This window comes from Pleurodeles waltl, chromosome 4_1 (assembly GCF_031143425.1).
Source record: "Pleurodeles waltl isolate 20211129_DDA chromosome 4_1, aPleWal1.hap1.20221129, whole genome shotgun sequence".
NCBI classification, from domain to species: domain Eukaryota; kingdom Metazoa; phylum Chordata; class Amphibia; order Caudata; family Salamandridae; genus Pleurodeles; species Pleurodeles waltl.
In genome coordinates, this window is record NC_090442.1 from 71,880,609 (window position 1) to 71,901,967 (window position 21,359).

At 46.7% G+C, this 21,359-nt stretch overlaps 1 protein-coding gene across 1 annotated transcript in view; it reads left to right on the forward strand.

Annotated features, from left to right (window-relative positions):
* Window positions 1-21,359, forward strand: part of KDM4A (lysine demethylase 4A) — a 460,608-nt gene that overhangs the window by 242,709 nt on the left and 196,540 nt on the right. The window contains exon 11 of the mRNA XM_069227816.1: window positions 18,744-19,183. Coding sequence (XP_069083917.1) covers window positions 18,744-19,183 — 440 coding nt within the window. The remainder of the gene's footprint in view (window positions 1-18,743; window positions 19,184-21,359) is intronic.

The window sequence follows — 21,359 nt, forward strand, 5'->3', positions numbered from 1 at the left end:
GAGGCCTGTCGAGCCTTCCGGTCCAGAAAAACACTCCGGGACCGAAGAGCCAGGCGTCTACAAATGGCGTCCACGCCGACAAAACAACGTTTCGACGACGAAGAGGAAACATTCTCGGTTCCGGAATCAGAATCCGGAGACTCCGACGTCGAACAACAGCAACAAACTGTGAGTAAGACGTCGAAAAGTAAAACCATCGACAAAACGAAAGCCCAGGGGACGCCACTGCCAACAGGCCATGGCTCGACCCATAAAACAGGCGACCCGTCGAAGGCGCCGAAAAAGGGCACGCCCATAGCGAAGACACCCGACTCCGGTCGAGGGACCGCCATGGAGCAACCTCGGAGCCGAGAAAGCGGCTCCGAGAGACAAAGACAAGATACCGGCACCGAAAAACATCGGCACCGAGAATCCATGCCGAAAGGAACAAAAATTCTGTTGGTGCCGAAACCGAAAAAAGATTCTCTCTCGGCGCCGAAAAATACCACACCTTCATCCTACTCAGAGGAACAAGGAATAAGTGGCCAGATGCACAGATTTGGACAAGAGCTCCAAAGTGTAGAATCAGACTACACACAAAAGAGACTGTACATCCAGCAAGACACAGGGAAGATATCAACCCTTCCCCCAATAATGAGGAAAAGAAGGATCAGTCTCCTCAAGGATGACGCACAACCACAAGCCAAAGTGGTCAAAAAAGTCACGCCTCCGCCCTCTCCACTACAACAGGCATCGCCGGCACAAACACCGCCACAAATGCACTCACCAGCGCAAACTACCATAAGTCAAGATGATCAGGATCAAGACGCTTGGGACCTATACGACACCCCAGTGCCGGACAATGATCCAGATTCATACCCCACAAAGCCGTCACCGCCAGAGGACAGTACCTCATACTCACAACTGGTGGCTAGGGCTGCAGAATTCCACAATGTCCAACTGCATTCAGATGCTATAGAGGATGATTTTTTATTTAACACCCTCTCGGCTACACATAGCCAATATCAATGTCTCCCAATGCTACCGGGGATGTTACGGCACGCAAAACAAATTTTTGAAGAGCCCGTAAAATCAAGAGCCATCACCCCAAGGGTGGATAAAAAATACAAACCACCACCCACAGATCCAGTGTTTATTACTTCGCAGTTACCACCTGACTCCGTAGTAGTAGGGGCAGCTCGCAAAAGAGCAAATTCCCATACATCTGGTGACGCCCCACCTCCGGACAAAGAAAGCAGAAAATTTGATGCGGCAGGGAAAAGAGTAGCATCACAGGCAGCCAACCAGTGGCGCATCGCAAATTCTCAAGCGCTGCTGGCCAGATATGACCGCGCTCACTGGGATGAGATGCAACTTCTCGTAGACCATCTTCCCCAAGAATACCAAAAAAGGGCGCAGCAAATAGTTGAAGAGGGACAAACGATCTCAAACAATCAAATCCGCTCTTCACTGGACGCAGCCGATACTGCAGCGAGAACAGTCAACACTGCTGTCACCATAAGGAGACACGCTTGGCTCCGCACTTCAGGCTTCAAACCTGAAATCCAGCAGGCTGTCCTTAATATGCCCTTTAACGAAAAACAACTTTTTGGCCCTGAAGTGGATACAGCCATTGAAAAACTTAAAAAGGACACAGACACGGCCAAGGCCATGGGCGCACTCTACTCCCCGCAGAGCAGAGGCTCTTTCAGAAAACCTCCATTTAGAGGGGGGTTTCGTGGCCAACCCACAGACACCACCAGCCAACAAACAAGAACCACACCATATCAGGGTTCCTTCCAAAGGGGAGGTTTCAGGGGATATAGGGGGGGTCAATTCCCAAGGAGTAGGGGAAGATTCCAGACTCCAAAAACACCTCCACCTAAACAGTGACTTTCAAGTCACGCAACCCCTTCACTCAACACCAGTGGGGGGAAGACTAAGCCAATTCTACCAATCTTGGCAACAGATTACAACAGACAATTGGGTATTAGCAATAATCCAACATGGCTATTGCATAGAATTCCACAACTTCCCACCAAACATCCCCCCCAAAACACGCAAAATGTCACCACAACATTTAGAACTTTTAGGACTAGAAGTTCAAGCACTACTGCAAAAGGATGCAATAGAGTTAGTACCAGTACAACAAAAAAACACAGGAGTTTACTCCCTGTACTTTCTAATTCCCAAAAAAGACAAAACATTAAGACCAATATTAGATCTCAGGACACTAAATACCTACATCATATCGGACCATTTTCACATGGTCACACTACAAGACATCATTCCACTGCTCAAACAGCAAGATTACATGACCACATTAGACCTAAAGGATGCGTACTTTCATATACCAATACACCCTTCTCACAGAAAGTACCTACGGTTCGTATTCAAAGGAATACATTACCAATTCAAGGTGTTGCCATTCGGAATAACAACTGCACCAAGAGTGTTCACAAAATGTCTAGCAGTAGTAGCAGCACACATCAGGAGACAACAGATACATGTGTTCCCTTACCTAGACGATTGGCTAATCAAGACCAACACAGTAAAAGAATGCGCAAACGACACCACATTTGTCATACAAACCCTTCACAAACTGGGGTTTTCCATCAACTATACAAAATCACACCTAGAACCGTGTCAAACACAACAATATCTAGGAGCAACCATCAACACATCAAAAGGAATTGCCACTCCAAGTCCACAAAGAGTGCAGGCATTCCACAAGGTAATAAGTGCTATGTTTCCAAACCAAAAGATACAAGCAAAATTTGTGCTAAAACTTCTAGGCATGATGTCATCATGCATAGCCATTGTCCCAAACGCAAGACTACACATGCGACCCTTACAACAGTGTCTAGCATCACAATGGTCACAGGCACAGGGTCAACTTCAAGATCTGGTGTTGGTAGACCGCCAAACATACCTCTCGCTTTATGGTGGAACAGCAAAAATTTAAACAAAGGGCGGACATTTCAGGACCCAGTGCCTCAATACGTTATAACAACAGATGCTTCCATGACAGGGTGGGGAGCACACCTCAATCACCACAGCATTCAAGGACAATGGGATATACACGAAACAAAATTTCATATCAATTACCTAGAACTGTTAGCAGTATTTCTAGCGTTAAAAGCCTTCCAACCCATAATAACACACAAATACATTCTCGTCAAAACAGACAACATGACAACAATGTATTATTTAAACAAACAAGGAGGAACACACTCAACACAATTGTGCCTCCTAACACAAAAAATTTGGCAGTGGGCGATTCACAACAACATTCGCCTAATAGCACAATTTATTCCAGGAATACAAAACCAACTAGCAGACAACCTTTCGCGAGACCACCAACAAGTCCACGAATGGGAAATTCACCCCCAAGTTCTGAACAAGTACTTTCAAATTTGGGGAACACCCCAGATAGATTTGTTCGCAACAAAAGAAAACTCAAAATGCCAAAACTTCGCATCCAGGTACCCACACCGCGAATCACAAGGCAATGCTCTATGGATGAGTTGGTCAGGGATATTTGCGTACGCTTTTCCCCCTCTCCCTCTCCTTCCATATCTAGTAAACAAGTTGAGTCAAAACCAACTCAAACTCATACTGATAGCACCCACATGGGCAAGACAACCTTGGTATACAACTCTACTAGACCTTTCACTAGTACCGCATGTCAAACTACCCAACAGGCCAGATCTGTTAACACAACACAAACAACAGATCAGGCATCCAAACCCAGCATCATTGAATCTGGCAATTTGGCTCCTGAAATCCTAGAATTCGGACGCTTAGACCTCACACAAGAATGCATGGAGGTCATAAAACAAGCTAGAAAACCTTCCACTAGACACTGCTATGCATCTAAGTGGAAAAGATTTGTTTACTACTGCCATGCCAATCAAATACAACCATTACATGCCTCTACTAAAGACATAGTAGGATACTTACTACATTTGCAAAAAGCAAATCTCGCTTTTTCATCTATAAAAATACACCTCGCAGCAATATCTGCTTACCTACAAACTACTCATTCATCGTCTCTATTTAGAATACCAGTTATTAAAGCATTCATGGAAGGGCTAAAAAGAATTATACCACCAAGAACACCACCAGTTCCTTCATGGAATCTTAACATCGTCTTAACAAGACTCATGGGTCCACCTTTCGAACCCATGCATTCCTGTGAAATGCAATATCTAACCTGGAAGGTCGCATTTCTCATTGCAATCACATCCCTCAGAAGAGTAAGTGAAATACAGGCATTTACCATACAAGAACCATTTATTCAAATACACAACAATAAAATAGTTCTAAGAACAAATCCAAAATTTCTGCCAAAGGTAATCTCACCATTCCATTTAAATCAAACAGTAGAATTGCCAGTGTTCTTCCCACAACCAAATTCTGTGGCTGAAAGGGCACTACATACATTAGACATCAAAAGAGCACTAATGTATTACATTGACAGAACAAAGCTAATCAGGAAAACAAAACAACTGTTCATAGCTTTTCAAAAACCACACATAGGAAATCCAATCTCTAAACAAGGCATTGCTAGATGGATAGTCAGATGTATTCAAACATGCTATCTTAAAGCCAAAAGAGAATTGCCTATTACACCAAAGGCACACTCAACCAGAAAGAAAGGTGCTACAATGGCCTTTCTAGGAAACATTCCTATGAGCGAAATATGTAAGGCTGCAACCTGGTCTACGCCTCATACGTTTACTAAACACTACTGTGTAGACGTACTAAATGCACAACAAGCTACAGTGGGCCAAGCTGTACTAAGAACATTATTCCAAACTACTTCAACTCCTACAGGCTAAACCACCGCTTTTAGGGGAGGTAACTGCTTTATAGTCTATGCCAAACATGTGTATCTGCAGCAACATATGCCATCGAACTGAAAATGTCACTTACCCAGTGTACATCTGTTCGTGGCATTAGTCGCTGCAGATTCACATGTACCCTCCCACCTCCCCGGGAAGCCTGTAGCCGTTTAGAAGTAGATCATAAATCTTAAACATCTGAACATTTGTAAATAATTATTATAAACGCTTAACGTACATACATATTCACTCCATTGCATGGGCACTATTTATACCAAACAACTCCATCCTCACCCTCTGCGGGTAAAACAATCTAAGATGGAGTCGACGCCCATGCGCAATGGAGCCGAAGAGGGAGGAGTCCTTCGGTCCCGTGACCAAAAAGACTTCTTCGAAGAAAAACAACTTGTAATACTCCGAGCCCAACACCAGGCAGCGGACTGTGCCAAACATGTGAATCTGCAGCGACTAATGCCACGAACAGATGTACACTGGGTAAGTGACATTTTCATTCTGCAACCTACAATAGAAGGACTGCTGACCTGAAAGACCTGCAGAGACGACAGACACAACAGCTGACTTGGCCCCAGCCCTACTGGCCTGTCTCCAGACTCAAAGAACCTGCATAGCGACGCATCCGACACGGACCAGCGACCTCTGTGGACTTAGAGGACTACCCTGAACCCGAAGGACCAAGAAACTCCTGAGAACAGTGGCGCTGTTCAGCAACAGCAACAAATTTGCAACTAAGCAACTTTTAAAGAGACTCTCACGTCCCGCCAGAAGCGTGGGTCTTCACACTCTGTTGTCCTGGACTCGAGCCGGGGGTGTCAGGTGCAAACACTGCAGAGAGGGCTCCCAGGTGACTCCAACGACATGGACACCCTGAGTTGACCTCCCTGCATCCCCACAGCGACGCCTGCCTAGAGGATCCAGAGGCTCCCCCTAACTGCGACTGCCTGGTAACAAAGGAACCCAACGCCTGGACCAAGCACTGCACCTGCAGCCCCCAGGCACAAGAGGAACCACCTACCAGTGCAGGAGTGACCACCAGGCGGCCCTCATCCTAGCCCAGTCGGTGACTGGCCCAAGAAGCCCCCCCGTGCCCCGCCTGCATCGCCTGAGTGACCCCCGGGTCCCTCCATTGCTTTCAATAGCAAACACAATGCCTACTTTGCACACTGCACCCAGCCGCCCCTGTGCCGCTGATGGTGTGTTTTCAAAGTTCTGTACTTATCTGTGTGAAGTACCTTGCTTTTTATGTACTTACATCAAATCTTGAATCTTGTGGTTCTAAAATAAATTAAGAAAATATATTTTTCTATATAAAAACCTATTGGCCTGGAATTGTCTTTGAATGTGTGTTCCTCATTTATTGCCTGTGTGTATACAACAAATGCTTAACACTACCCTCTGATAAGCCTACTGCTCGACCTCACTGCCAAAAAATAGACTATTAGTATTATCTAATTTTGCCACTTCGATTCCGTGCACACCATCTCTCACTATGAGATAGTATGTAAAGAGCCAACTTCCTGCAGTAGGCATTACCATTCTATATCTGATTGGAAAGCAATCATGTTTGATACGCTGATAGAGGGCATCTGGTTATGTTGTTAGCACTGATAGTGCTGATTTTAGTAATTGTCAACAGCTCAAGTTCTCCAACAAAACAGTGATTTTAGTAATGACCAAGTGGCCATGTTGTAGGAAAAATGGCTCATTGTTGCAGTTACCCCTCACCAATGTTCTCTGTAAGGTGCGCACGCGAGTGCGCGCGCACCCTCCTTTCCCCCACCGCGCAGGCCTCTTTGCGAAGCGCGCACATCACTGCCTGCATCAAGCGAGAGAGTGGGTTTCACTCTCGTTGTGCAGTGATTTCTCCTGCACCTCCATTCGTTGTCCTGCTCTGCCGCGAACAGAGTGACCGTGTTTTCGCGCTGTTTCTTTTTTTAAAATGCAGCGCTGCATTTTAAAAAAAGAAACCGAGCGAAAACACGGTCACTCTGTTCGCGGCAGAGCAGGACAACAAACGGAGGTGCAGGAGAAATCACTGCACAACGAGAGTGGTCCGCACCTGATTTCTTTTGGGACTCTCGTTGTGCAGTGATTTCTCCTGCTCCTCTGTTCGTTGCCCTGCTCTGCCGCAAACAGAGTGACCGTGTTTTCGCGCTGTTTCTTTTTTTAAAATGCAGTGCTGACATACGTATGCAACTGTGCAACTGGCAAAAAGCCAAGATATGCCAAGTGTGTTGCACAAACCTGGGGGCGCTATTTTCTGTGAGTCTGTAATGGAGTGAGCCTGCCATGCTAACGTTGGCACACTCGTGAACATTTCGGCTGATCTGGTTTCCATGTGGTGCAGATATGGCAAAACACGATGTGGCCTTAGACAAAAAAATATTTGATCATAAGGGGTCGGTTATGTTTTGCTTCGCCCGTTTCTATATACGTTGCATTTTGCAACTTCTAGGAACCGGTAGTAAGGGCTTGAACGTCAATTCACCAAAATGCTAGTGTTAGTGTAAGTGGCATCACATACCATTTAACCTTTTCTTTAATTCACACTTGCATGCATGCTTACACATACACACACGTTCAGTCATACACTCTCATTAAACACGCTCTCCCCTGCAAGCATGCACACAACATATATTTAAAATCATTTTTTACTTACCTTAGCTTCCAGGGAGAGCCATATTCCAGCTAATTGTAATACATTCTGTATTACAGTAATAGTAATTACTTAACCTATAATAATCTATAATAATGTAAAAAGTAGGGAAGTGGAGCCGCAACCAAAGTCCATAAGGACAAGCTGCTCTTGTATTCCTGCCACCGATTTCGCCACCTCTGAGACCAGGGGTCGCAAAGGCAGTGCCAGGGTCGCAAGGGAAGAGTCGTCTAAATGACCACGAGTAAGGGGAATTATGGAGTTTCAAGTGATGTGAAACACTTGTCTAGGTACTATGGTCTAGGCTTACAGAGGTTCATAGCCCAAGTGGCGGAAGCCTCGAGTGGGGTCACACACCACTGCGTTAAGAACAACCAACCCATTGTGTTTTGTAAATTGCATCAGTACAGCCCATAATGACCGAGGAAGGCTGATAGCAAGGGATAGATAATGTGGCCCTTCTTACGTATGCCAGCGCTGTATTTAAAAAAAAGAAACAGCGCGAAAACACGGTCACTCTGTTCGTGGCAGAGCAGGACAACGAACGGAGGTGCAGGAGAAATCACTGCACAACGAGAGTCCCAAAAGAAATCAGGTACGGGCCACGGTGGCAGTGCAGGCATCTCCTCTGCAGTGACCGTGTTGTCTGCACTTGTCAACCTTTAAAAGTAAAAGGTGCTGGTGCCCAAAGCCCTCCACTTAAACATGCAGCTGCTGCAATTGTCTTTTTAGGCGTGCTGAGCCGATTGGTAAAAGCAGTCGGTCTCTTGTCAGAAGTCCCCATGTCTCTTCCACATACGCACCTAAGTAAATAAAAACGTGCTGGTGCTCAAAGACCTCCTCTTAAATACGAGGTTGCTGTAATTAAATCTGCCAGAAGTGAATACCGAGGCAGCATAAACCTGAAGCCATCTCGGGCCTCTTCAATCCATGTAGGGCCACCCCTGCCCCTTCAGCTCACTCCTGCACCTTTCTACTTTCACCCTTTATGACGCGTTTTTCCTTCTTCCGTCTTTTCCATGTGTGTCTTTTGCTCACAGCAAATGCTTGAGGCATAAGAATAAGCAACGGCCCTCAAAAGTAAGTGCTGGTGCAACAAGCACAAATTAAGCATTGGGCAGCAGTCTGGTCATCAGCCTTTGACCCACAGGGGTCAGGCAGTAGTCTGTGCTGATGCTCCTTCTTCACTCTCAGGGTGCCAGTGACAATGCACATCACCGCTATTGGCCTCCCAGCAGTTTTTGTTAAAACTATGGCACTCAGCATCAAGGCGTCCAAACTGAATGCAGCAGTGGTTACTCGATATACAGGGTGGTTTTCCCAAGGCGCAGAGTGGCTCAAGTTCTGGAGGTCTGCTGTGCACTCCTTCTTCACAGGGAGTCAGTGATCGGTGGTGGCCTCTGCCTGCAGTCCCTCGGTATGGGGTGATGTTTCAGTGGCTTTCTCCGTATGGGGCTCAGAGCAGCAGCTTTGCTTCTACATATTTCAAACGGGTCACAATCACGCAATCATGCCCGTGAAAGACACTGTGGTCGGGTGCACGAGGTGCTCAGATCAGGGCTTGCACAGTGTACGTGAGTTTGTTGGGCAGGCTCTTCGGCACTGCCCCCACCACTTCAGTGCCCTAAAAAATAAGTGACGTGCTCAGCACCAGAAACAACCAGCACAAATTAGGCGCTGTGGGGAGGGAAGGAGGAGGGACAGGGACAACAAGGACAGGCTTTGTTTCAGTAGTGTGTTCATCAAATTGTAAATGTTAACTAATTTACAACGTGCTCTGTTTGATGTGCATGGCCCTCTGTAGCACACTGAGAGTATTCATTAAAATTTCATAATGGTTCAACCACCTGATTTCTGTTTGGGGGGTGTGGGTGGCACTCAACAGGCCATGCCCTTGGGGTGTGCCACCAGGTCACAAAATTGCCTTAATGCCCTATTACATGGAGCAATGTTTATACAAATGTCCCTTTTTTTCTTTAGTGGTAAAACAAAGTTATTGAGAGGCAAATGCCAAAGATCTTGGTAGTTATGCGCTGCGCTCGCGTGAATGGTCAATTTCTCTTCCAGGGGATCCTCATCAATAGTCATAAACATTGAATATTCCCGCCCTTGTGCGGGGACCCCGGAGCATATATATATAAAATACATACATATTATCATGTGTAAAACAGCAATGCAGGCTATAATCATAAATAGGCTAAAATGCTTTATTTCTATGCAAGTTTTTTTTTTTTTTTTTTTTTTTTTTTTTTATATTATAAAATCACAATAGATCATAAATATCTACCTAAGCCTCAAAAACTGGACTTAGGGAAGTAAACAGCAGTAAATATCAGAGAAAAATAGAAAAAACCACATTGAAAAACAATGAAGCATTCTTAGCCAATAGGCTGCATGCAGGTTAACACAGGAGAACCATAAAAACTTTGGCACCGTGCCTTTAAGACCCTGAGCACCTCCAGTATCCCACCATGCCTCAGGGGTGAAGGGAAGGTGACAGTTGGTTCACAGTTAGGTCAGTTCTTTTTTCCGGCTTCTTCTGAGAGGATCCTGGAGCATTGAGCTCTCAGTTTTTCTGAGTTTTCCTCAGAAAAATTCTTTACAAAAGCGTTTTTTCACTTTTCACTCGACAAGTAACATCTTTGTCTGAGCTAGGAAGGTTTTTTCTGACAGAAAAATGCCATCTCTTTTTGTAAAATGTCCCTCTTGTGGGAAGAAGAAAGCCCAGTCAGACCCACACTCTCTGTGTATTGTCTGCCTGCCACAGAGTCACTGTCCTGACACCTGCAACTATTGTAAGAACATGTCAAGGAGGACTCTCAAAGACAGAGAGAAGATCAGGCTACATGGGCTTCAGGAGAGGAAAAAGTCAACATCCTCTTCACTTCCCAGACCTACAGCAGAAGGAATGGCCCGATCGACGTCGACAGGTAGGATTGTACCTGTTTGTTCTCCATCGACGTCATCGGCACCACCGTCTCACCGGCATAGATCGCCGTCGACGGCGACCAGACCGACGTCGAGGGACAAAACGTCGAAACATGGACACAGGGGTACATCTCCGTCGACGGCAGGCCGCCGTTCGGCGTCGAGTCATCTCCGGCGCTCCCGTTCGCCGTTGAGAACGTCTCACCCCTTGGCGTCGAAGGACACGACACCAAAAACATCTCGACGGCATGAACATCCGCCGTCGACCACTCGCCGCTCAACGTCGAGACACACGACGGCGAGTAGGTCCAGGTCCCGCGATAGGCGATCGGCGTCAAGACACTCGACGGCAAGACCTCCGACGTCAAGACCTTCGACGTCGAGAGCAGACCAGCCATCGCAACCTTCGACGTCGAGGATGCAATCGACGTCGACACAACCTGCAGCTGTGTCACAGGCAGTAGAGCCAGCGGACAGAGCTCCCTCACCGGTGGTCTCTATAAGGAGTGCATCATCCCATTCCAGAGCATCGGGGCATGTTTCTCCCATCACAGCATCCCCGGATTCACAATACTCGAGGATGTATTCTCCTACTGCCTCATTACCGAGAACGCCATCGCCTACAGCTAGAGCAGGACGGGCTCGTTCTGCTTTTCGTCAGCCGACCACAAGACCTGCACACTCTGCTACAGCCTCTCGGAGCAGGTCCCGTTCCCGAAGGAGAACCAGGTGACGAACACCACGCAGAAGATCACCTTCTTGGTCTTCTTCAGGATCGTCTGTGGGGCGCTACTCCCCCACACTCACAGATTCTCCACCTGCTAGGATTTCCCCGGTGGATGATATCACCACTTTTAATGAGGTTCTTCTAAGGGGAGCGCAGAAGCTAAATATTGAGGTACCGGAACCGGCCACCTCATCCTCAGTTATCTTTGAGACCCTACAACACAGATCAGTCTCGAGAAAACTGCTGCCACTAGTACCGGGTTTGCTGCAACCGACTATGGACACTTTTCTGTCTCCAGCCACTCTCAAGTCTGCCCCGGCTAGGATTCAAAAGAAATACAAAGCTCCGGAACAAGATCCTTTATTCCTGCGGAAGGATCCGCCACCGGACTCTGTGATCTTAGCCGCAGCCAGAAAAACACACTCTGTGGCATCATCTTCCACAGTCCCCCCGGATAAGGAGAGCAGACACCTAGACTCTCTGGGGAGAAAGATGTGCGGTACGGCGGCATCTGCTATGAAGGTCTCCAGCGCCTCAGCACTTCTGGGCAGATATGACCGCTCTCTGTGGGACTCACTCCACAGATTTACAGAAAAGTTGCCCAGGGAAGATAGACAGGACTTCCAGGAAATCTTGCAGGAAGGGGGCCTAGTATCTAACCAGGTCATCAGCGCGGCGGCGGACGGGGCGGATTTGGCTGCGCATGGGTATGCGCACGGAATCTGCGCTAGGAGGTCTTCCTGGCTACGGCTCACGGGTCTGAAACAGGAAGCACAGCAGCGCATTTTGAACCTCCCATTCAGCGGGAGTTCGTTGTTCGGTACCCACACGGATGAAGAGATGGCCCGAATGAAAACGGAAGTCGACACGATGAGGGCAGTGGGCCTGGAACGTAAAAAAGACTTCAGGCGGAGGTACAGGCCGTATGACAGACGACCATTCCAGCAGAGGGTTCAAACCCCTCACTGGTCTCAAAGGCCACAACAACGACAGGGACGTCCCCTGTTTCAGGCACGTAGACCCACAAGAGACAGAGGGTCAAGTAGACCTCAACAGTCTACAGCAAAGACACCATCAAAGCAATGAGGCATTGCTTCCCTCAGCACTGTGCACCACTCCGGTGGGGGGAAGTGTTACGCATCATCTTCGCGAGTGGCACTCAATCACAAAAGACAAATGGGTGCTCAATATTGTCGAACATGGCTATTCTCTCCTTTTCAAAAAACCTCCTCCACACTTGCCGCCAGCAAGGAAGTTCTCGCACTCCTACAAAAGAAAGCTGTAGAAAAGGTTCCTCCGGCACAAAAAGGAAAAGGAGTGTACTCCCGTTACTTTCTGGTGGTGAAAAAAGGTCAACAGGGCCTCTTCAGACCAATTCTGGACTTACGGCTCCTGAACAAGTACATAAGAAAACAAAAGTTCAGGATGCTAGCCCTTCACCAGATTGTCCCGCAACTGCATCAGGGAGACTGGATGTGCTCCATCGACCTACAGGATGCATATTTTCACATCCCAGTAGCAACCAAACATCGGAAATTTTTACGTTTCCAGATAGCGTCACAGCACTACCAATTCAGAGTCCTTCCATTCGGCCTGAAGTCTGCACCCCGAGTCTTTTCAAAATGTGTAGCAGTGGTAGCGGCACACCTTCGAAGACAAAAAATATTCGTCTACCCCTACCTGGACGACTGGCTAGTGAAGGCCTCATCTCCGGATCAGGCGAGAAAACATCGAGATATCGTTCTAAGAACTTTCGAGTCTCTAGGTCTTCATATCAACCACGACAAGTCAACCTTGATTCCAACACAAAACCTCCACTACCTGGGAGCGATACTAAACACAGAGCTCCAAAGAGTGTATCCTTCGGAGGAACGACTTTTATCAATCCACAGGAAGTGTCAACATCTATTAACAGCCGATGCACCTACAGCTCGTCAGGTGACATCGCTTCTGGGCTCCATGGCTTCATGCATCTTCATTGTCCCGAATGCCAGGCTACGCATGAGGCCCCTTCAGGAGGCATTAGAGAACAATTGGAGCCAAAAGACTGGTCACTGGGAGGACAGAGTTCGACTACCAGCAGTGGCTTTTCAATCACTACAATGGTGGATGCACAGACCTCACCTGTCGATAGGTTCTCCGTTTCACCAGACAATTCCAGTCGACACTCTGGTAACGGATGCGTCTCTTCAGGGTTGGGGTGCTCATCTGGGTTCCTTCCAAGCTCAGGGTCTGTGGTCCGACAAGGAAAAGAACTATCACATAAATCTACTGGAACTCAGAGCAGTCCATCTGGCTCTCAAATCTTTCTCTCCATTGGTTCAGGGGAAATCTATCCTAATTCAGACAGACAATACAACCACAATGTATTACCTGAACAAACAGGGGGGAACAAGATCACTACCTCTGTCTCGAGAATCCCAAATGATATGGCATTGGCTCCTGGCCAGGGGAATGTCTATCACAGCGGTACACCTGCCAGGTCAGCAAAACGTAGAGGCAGATTTCCTGAGCAGACATCTGGAAGACGCGCACGACTGGGTGCTACACGACGAAGTCGTCGAGGACATCTTCGGTCAATGGGGTCGACCTCAGTTGGATCTCTTTGCAGACGAAACAAACAAGAAATGCCCAGACGTCGCGTCCAGGTTCTGCCGTCCGGGATCTCAAGGGAATGCCCTGTTGATCAACTGGTCAGGGACATTTCTCTACGCCTTTCCACCGATTCCCCTCATACCGGCAGTAATCAACAAATTTTACAACTCCAGAACCAGAATGATTCTGATAGCGCCACAATGGCCCCGCCAATTCTGGTACACGGACCTACTCAACTTATCGGAAAGACCTCACAGGAGGTTGCCGTGCAGACCGGATCTCCTGAGCAGAATGGAAGGCAGAATCCTACATCCCAACCTTCCCTCTCTGAGCTTGACAGCATGGCTCCTGAATTCCTACAGTATGGGCACCTAGGGCTCTCACAGGAGTGCATGAGCATCTTGAAAGAGTCAAAACGACCTTCCACGCGGCGTTCTTACGCTTTTAAGTGGAAGAGATTTTACATCTGGTGCTCTCAACAAGGTATAAATCCCATACGAGCTCAGGAGGACGTCATACTATCCTATTTACTTCATCTGGCGAAGTCTGGTCTGCAGGTATCTTCTATTAAGGTTCATTTATCTGCAATTACAGCGTATCGTAAGTCGCCTTCTCAGGAATCCTTCTTTACGATACCTGTAGTCAAGGATTTTTTAGAAGGCTTGAAAAAGGTTTTTCCTCCCATTCGGAGACCTTCTCCTCCATGGGAACTGAATGTAGTCCTGTCAAAACTTATGGGCCCTCCCTTTGAACCTATCCACAAGGCCTCTTTACAGCACCTTACGTGGAAGACGGCTTTTTTGGTGGCCATTACTTCAGCGAGGAGGGTCAGCGAAATTCAGGCTCTGTCTTGCAGAGAACCGTACACGGTTTTTCACGATAATAGAGTGGTTCTGCGAACTCACCCATCTTTCCTTCCGAAAGTGGTGTCAGAATTCAATATCAATCAGACTATATCTTTACCGACTTTCTTTCCCAATCCGGAGACTCCGGCTGAGAAAGCATTGCATTCTTTAGACTTAAAAAGAGTGCTGAAATTCTATTTGGACAAAACAAAACCGATTAGACATTCTAACCATTTGTTTCTGAATTATGGTCATTTAAGAACAGGAGAGGCAGCGTCTAAACGAACTATATCAAGATGGATTGTGTCTTGTATTGTTAACACTTACCAACTGGCTAATAAGCAATTACTGGCTAGGCCAAAAGCGCATTCCACAAGGGGAAAAGCGGCTACTGCTGCCCTCCTTAACAATGTACCAATTTCCGAGATTTGTAAGGCTGCTACATGGAAGTCTGTGCATACCTTTACTAAGCATTACTGTTTAGACTCGGATGCAAGAGCGGATGCCCAGGTGGGGCAGGCCTCTCTTAGAAATCTATTTGCATGAATATGTATTCTTTCCTGCACTTCTTTCGGACAGTCCGCAGAGTTTAGGGATGGGCTTGCTAATCTATTCAATGTTTATGACTATTGATGAGGATCCCCTGGAAGAGAAGGATTAGTTACTTACCTGTAAATCCTAGTTCTCTTCCAGGGGTATCCTCATCAAAGTCATAAACAACCCACCCTCCTCCCCGGACTTAAGTCTCCTAGAAGTGCAGGACAGATTATCTTTCTGATCAGTTACACAGATTGTCACCGTAAAAAAAGTACTGACCTAACTGTGAACCAACTGTCACCTTCCCTTCACCCCTGAGGCATGGTGGGATACTGGAGGTGCTCAGGGTCTTAAAGGCACGGTGCCAAAGTTTTTATGGTTCTCCTGTGTTAACCTGCATGCAGCCTATTGGCTAAGAATGCTTCATTGTTTTTCAATGTGGTTTTTTCTATTTTTCTCTGATATTTACTGCTGTTTACTTCCCTAAGTCCAGTTTTTGAGGCTTAGGTAGATATTTATGATCTATTGTGATTTTATAATATAAAAAAAAAAAAAAAAAACTTGCATAGAAATAAAGCATTTTAGCCTATTTATGATTATAGCCTGCATTGCTGTTTTACACATGATAATATGTATGTATTTTATATATATATGCTCCGGGGTCCCCGCACAAGGGCGGGAATATTCAATGTTTATGACTTTGATGAGGATACCCCTGGAAGAGAACTAGGATTTACAGGTAAGTAACTAATCCTTCTTGGCGCACGTATCCTTGGCTGCAGCGCACAGAGACCTTACACTGCCGCACACAGTGGAAAAAAATTAGAGGGAACATTGCCCCTCACCCCCATTTTTGCCTGATATTGATGCTGACTTGACTGAGAGTGTGCTGGGACCCTGCTAACAAGGCCCCAGCGCCAGTGTTCTTTCCCTAAAAATTTACCATTGTTTCCACAATTGGCCCACCCCTGGCACATAGATAAGTCCCTTGTAAAAGGTACCAGTGGTACCATGGGCCCTGTGGCCAGGGAAGGTCCCTTAGGGCTGCAGCATGTGTTGTACCACCCTTCACCTAACACATGCACATTGCCATTGGTGGGGAGAAAAAGCCAAGTCGACATGGCATCCCCCTCAGGGTGCCATGCACACAAAAAACTGCCTTTGGCATAGGTAAGTCACTCCTCAAAAAGGCCTTCAAGCCCTAAGGCAGGGCGCACTGTACCGCAATAAGGGCATAGCTGCATGAGCAATACCTCCCTCCAGTGTCTTAAGTCAATTCTTAGACATTGCAAGTACAGTGTGGCCATATTAAGTGTATAGTCTGGGAGTTTGTCAAAACAAACTCCACAGTTCTTTAATGGCTACTCTTGATACTGAGAAGTTTGGTATCAAACTTCACAGAATAATAAACCCACACTGATGCCACTGTTGGATTTATAAAAACATGCACACAGAGTCCAAAGAAGAACAGAAGAAACCTCTTCTGAAGGACTCCCACCTCACTCCAGAAGTATGAGTCCTAACCACTCTGCACCCGACGCCTGCGTCCTGAGTTAATGTGGCCCAACCGACTAGAGAGGACCCCCAGGCGACTGTGACCAAGAGCCCACCGTGGGTTGACCTCTCCACAACGACGCCTGCAGAGGGAATCCTGAGGAACCCCCTGACTGCGACTGCCCTGGTCAAAGATAACCGTTCCCAAAGGACCCACTGCACCCGCAGCCTCCAGGCCTTGGAGAAATCGACACCCGGTGCAGCAGCGATCAACCGGCGGCCCTCTTCCCTGTCTGACCGGTGGTGTGCCGAAGACACTCCCCTGGACCTCGCCTTCAGCGACCCCTGGAATCCCCTCTTTGAGTTTCATTGGAAACCCGATGCCGAGTTTGCACCCTGCACACGGCCACCCTAGTACCGCTGAGGGTGTGGGATTGGTGCCTAGTTGGGGCCCCTCCAGTGCTCCCCTAATCCCCCCTGGTCTGCCCTCCGAGCCTCGGGTACTTACCTGCTGGCAGACCGAATTCCGAGGAACCCTGTCTCCATAGGCGCCCACCTTAAAATTGCTCTGCTTTGACCTCTACATCCGGCTGGCCCCGTGTTGCTGGTGGTGGGTGTTTGGGGTTGACTTGAACCCCCAATGGTGGACTACTTATAACCCGGAGACTGGAACTGTCAGTTGTGTACTTACCTCTAAAACTGTACTTTATTTTCTTCCCCCAGGAACTGTTCTGAAAATGGAATGTCCACTTTAAAAAAAGATATTCTCTGTTTTCTTAAGTGTTTACTTGACTAAAGTGAAACAAAGTTACATTGATGTCTATCCTAAGTAGTTACCTGCAACAGTATTTATTTCTGAACTGAGTCTTGTGGTTTTAGTAATAAAGTAACGAAAATATATTTTTCTATATAAAATCCTATTGGTCTGGAGTTAAGCCATTGAGTGTGTGTTTCTTCTTGTGTGTGTACAACAAATGCTTAACACAACCCTCTGATAAGCCTAACTGCTCGACCACACTACCACAAAATAGAGCATTAGTATTATCTATTATTGCCTCTGTCAAGGCTCTTGGGAAACCCCTGGACTCTGTGCACATCATCTCTCATTTTGAGATGGTATATACAAAGCCAGCTTCCTACTCATGTCATATATGGTAATCTGTTCTTATGTCACGAGGCAATTTAATCAGAATCCTGATGCACAAGGGGGCACTGAATGTCATTCAAGCCCAAAGGAAATGGAAAAATTCAGTTACTTGAACCTTTCCATAGCTGTCAAGATATAATAAAGGAGGCGTGTAGCCTTTTTGCTAGAAAATGATGTATTGTAAAATTGTCCAAATACACTAAACTAAACGCTAGTGTTTGGGCGTAGAAACACGCAAAGAGACAGTGTGCCAGTCAGCACTAAAACCTTCCGTTAGTACCATTACCTCTTCACTCCCTCCTACTAGGGAAGTAATACCACTGAGCAGTCTCTGCACAACATGTTAATCTAGATGAGAATTAATGCTGTAAACGAAGCCAGTTTCCTATGAGAATAGTTTTGCAGCTTGAAACTTCAAGATTTGCATGTACCCTCCCATCTCCACGGTGAAGGGCGTTGTAAGAGCATCAAGCTGCAAAACAGTTCATATAGGTAAGTAACTTGTCGCATTTTTCTTGTGCCTCCTAAGTAGTAGGACAGTGCACACCCAGCTTTGTGATTTGTTTCCCCCTTCTTTGCACTTAGCACTTCTTTGTTCCCTTTCGACCCCACCCACATAGGCAATGCTTTATAGTTGGGTTTGTGCATTCTTACAGATATTCACACTTGATGCTATTTCTCTCCAGCCACGGTAGTTTAAAAGTGTAAAACAAAAATTGTTACAGCTAAGTTCTCTGCTGTGTTTATCTTAATTCTTGTTAAAAGTGGAACTGTCAGCGTTCCCAGACTGCCAAAGCATGCACGAATAGAGAACAATCTAAATCAGCAGCCTCCAAGAGTCAATGGTGTTGTCCTGGTGATGGAGTATATCTTTTATTTTCTGTTTCATGCTGTTGATTTTTTTATTTCATATTCAGCCAACACCTTGCGTTCAGCTTACTCTTGCAAATCCTGACCTTTTCTTCTGCAGATAGTACAGCACCATCACAGGGGACGTTTGAAGAACTCAAGAGTGTGAAGCTTGAAGACGATGATGAAGAGGAGGTGGATGTCATCCAGCCCTGTTGCAAGCCAGAGGACGAAGCACTGGACCTTTCCTTCCCTAGCTCTCGGGTCCTCACAGCAGTCAGCAGTAGCCTGCTCCCCCACTCATCCAGCCAGAGCTCTTCCTCCAGTGCAGCCTCGTCCTCGGCCACAGATTCAGAGTCCTCTGACTCTGAATCAACAGACCTTCCCCTTCGGGAGACCCTCAGCCCTGGGGAAGTAGGAACGCCGCGCCGCTATGCCGAAGCCGATGGGAGCGATGCTGATGCCAGCTCTTCCTCCTCTTCCTCCTCCTCTGGAGACAGCCCTGTGAAGGAGGAGGATAGCAGTGTGAGCAGCACCACAACTGATCAGGAATTTGGAGAGGTAGGAATGAGATCTGAGGTGGAGAGATGGGGGTGATAGGAGGGAGGTTATACTCTGTTTCAAAACCCACTTGTTGTATCTCTGCATCTCCCTGAGCTTTAGTTTCAGCCACACTTGTATTTTGTATTTATTTTACAGCAATGCTTTTATGTGTATTTATTTACGTTGTTTTTATTTAGAGCATTCTAGAACCATAACCAGGATTAGTCATTTACAGCACAAGACACACCAAAAGTCATCTGCATGGATTTGGAAAGCCCAGTCACCTACCTGTGTCTTCATTCTGTTATTTATCCACGAATGGTCTTGAAAATCACGCAAGTCCACTGTATATGCCTTTTTGTGACCTTGTGACAAATACAGAGCGGTTCTCTGATGTCAGTGGGGCACCCAAGGTGTATCCTCTTTCTTAGTTAATGTGACGACTGTCCTCTCTACCCATAAATGCTGTGACAGTGGTGGCAGCATTTTTATTCACAGATGCACAGATTTTACCACAGGTTTTTTTTTTTTAACCTGTAACTCTGTGGAGAGGCTGCCTAATGGTTCTCACCAGTAAAAGTTCCCTCCTTTCCTAGTAACTATGCCATTCTTTTATGTTGGACATTGATGGAGGAAGGAAGTTGTGTGTGCATGTGAAATATATTATGGTGGTCACAGGTGCATGTCCAATCCCAAGATTCTATTGTTCTGGGCAAAAAGTGCCCATCTTACATTTCCTGTGCTTTAGCTATCCCCTATGACCATTGGAGCAGATGCAGGTCTCTGAGAGCAGTACACATGACACCTAGCCTGACTGATGATTCGGGCCTAAATTCTGTCCAGCAGCAGCATGTGATACTTACTTCTAGATTGCAGGAACCTGCAACCATCTAGGCATATAAAAGATTTAAACCCTTTTGTCAGGTCAGAACTCTGAGATTGAATAACTCCCAAGTTGCTGTGAGTTCTTCGCTAGAAGACGGGGAGAGAGTTTATCTCACATCTGAACTCTGGAATTCTCCCCCACTGATTCTACACTTGGCTACTTCTGAAGGTACCTTTAAAAAGAGTCTTAAGAATTTTCTTTTTTGATTTTCGTTACTTGTTGATTTCTTTTGTTTTTACAGGACAGCCAGCTGTGAGCTTTATAATTTGTTTTGTATTGTATTCTAGGCTATCTTCTAAGCCTTCCTCGATTGTGAAGCCTAAGAAGGATACATGAAAATTCGCACTTTCTCCCCTGGTTTTGTTCTCCTCTTTTCCCCTATTTCCCTGTTCTTTTGTACTGAAAGTGTAGTGTGGACAACTCAGGTAATTGAAGAGATGGTGGACTGAGCGGAATTTTCAAACAACGCATAATCGGATTCCTTAACCTTTACAGAAACAAAACATTTACCACACAGCTAAAGGTGTCTCTAGCCAGACCAGTGTTTTATTGTGATGTATGTTGTGAGGTGTTTGTAGGAAAGTACCCTCTTTTTGGCATGGTTAATGTAGGAAGTTAGCTCTGTAGCTCACATTGAGAGATAGTGTGCACAGAGACCAAGGGTTCCCCTTAGAGGTCAGCTACTTTCCGGGAGGGTGGCTACACCCTCTTTGTGCCTCTTTCCAGAGGGGAGGGGGGCACATCCCTATCCCTATTGGGGGAATCCTCCAAACTCAAGATGGAGGATTTCTAAAGGCAGGGGTCACCTCAGCTCAGGGCAACTTAGGGGCAGTCCTGACTTGTGGGTGACTCCTCCTTGTTTTTCTAATTATCTCCTACAGCCTTGCTTCCAAAAGTGGGGGTAGTGGCTGGAGGTGCGGGCATCTCCACAAGCTGGGATGCCCTGGGGTGCTGTACCAAAAGGCATGAGCCTTTGAGGCTCACCGCTAGATGTTACAGTTCCTGCAGGGGGAGGTGATAAGCACCTCCACCCAGTACCGGCTTTGTCCCTGGCCACAGAGTGACAAACGCACTCTCCCCATGTGGCCAGAAACTCGTCTGGTTGTGGCAGGCTGGCAGACACTGGTCAGCCCAGCACTAGGTGTCGGACTGGTATTCAAGGGGCATCTCTAAGATGGGTGCATTTTACAATAATTCCAACACTGGCATCAGTGTGCATTTATTGTGCTGAGAAATTTGATACCAAACTTCCCGGATTTCAGTGTAGCCATTATGGAGCTGTGGAGTTTGTGTTTGACAAACTCCCAG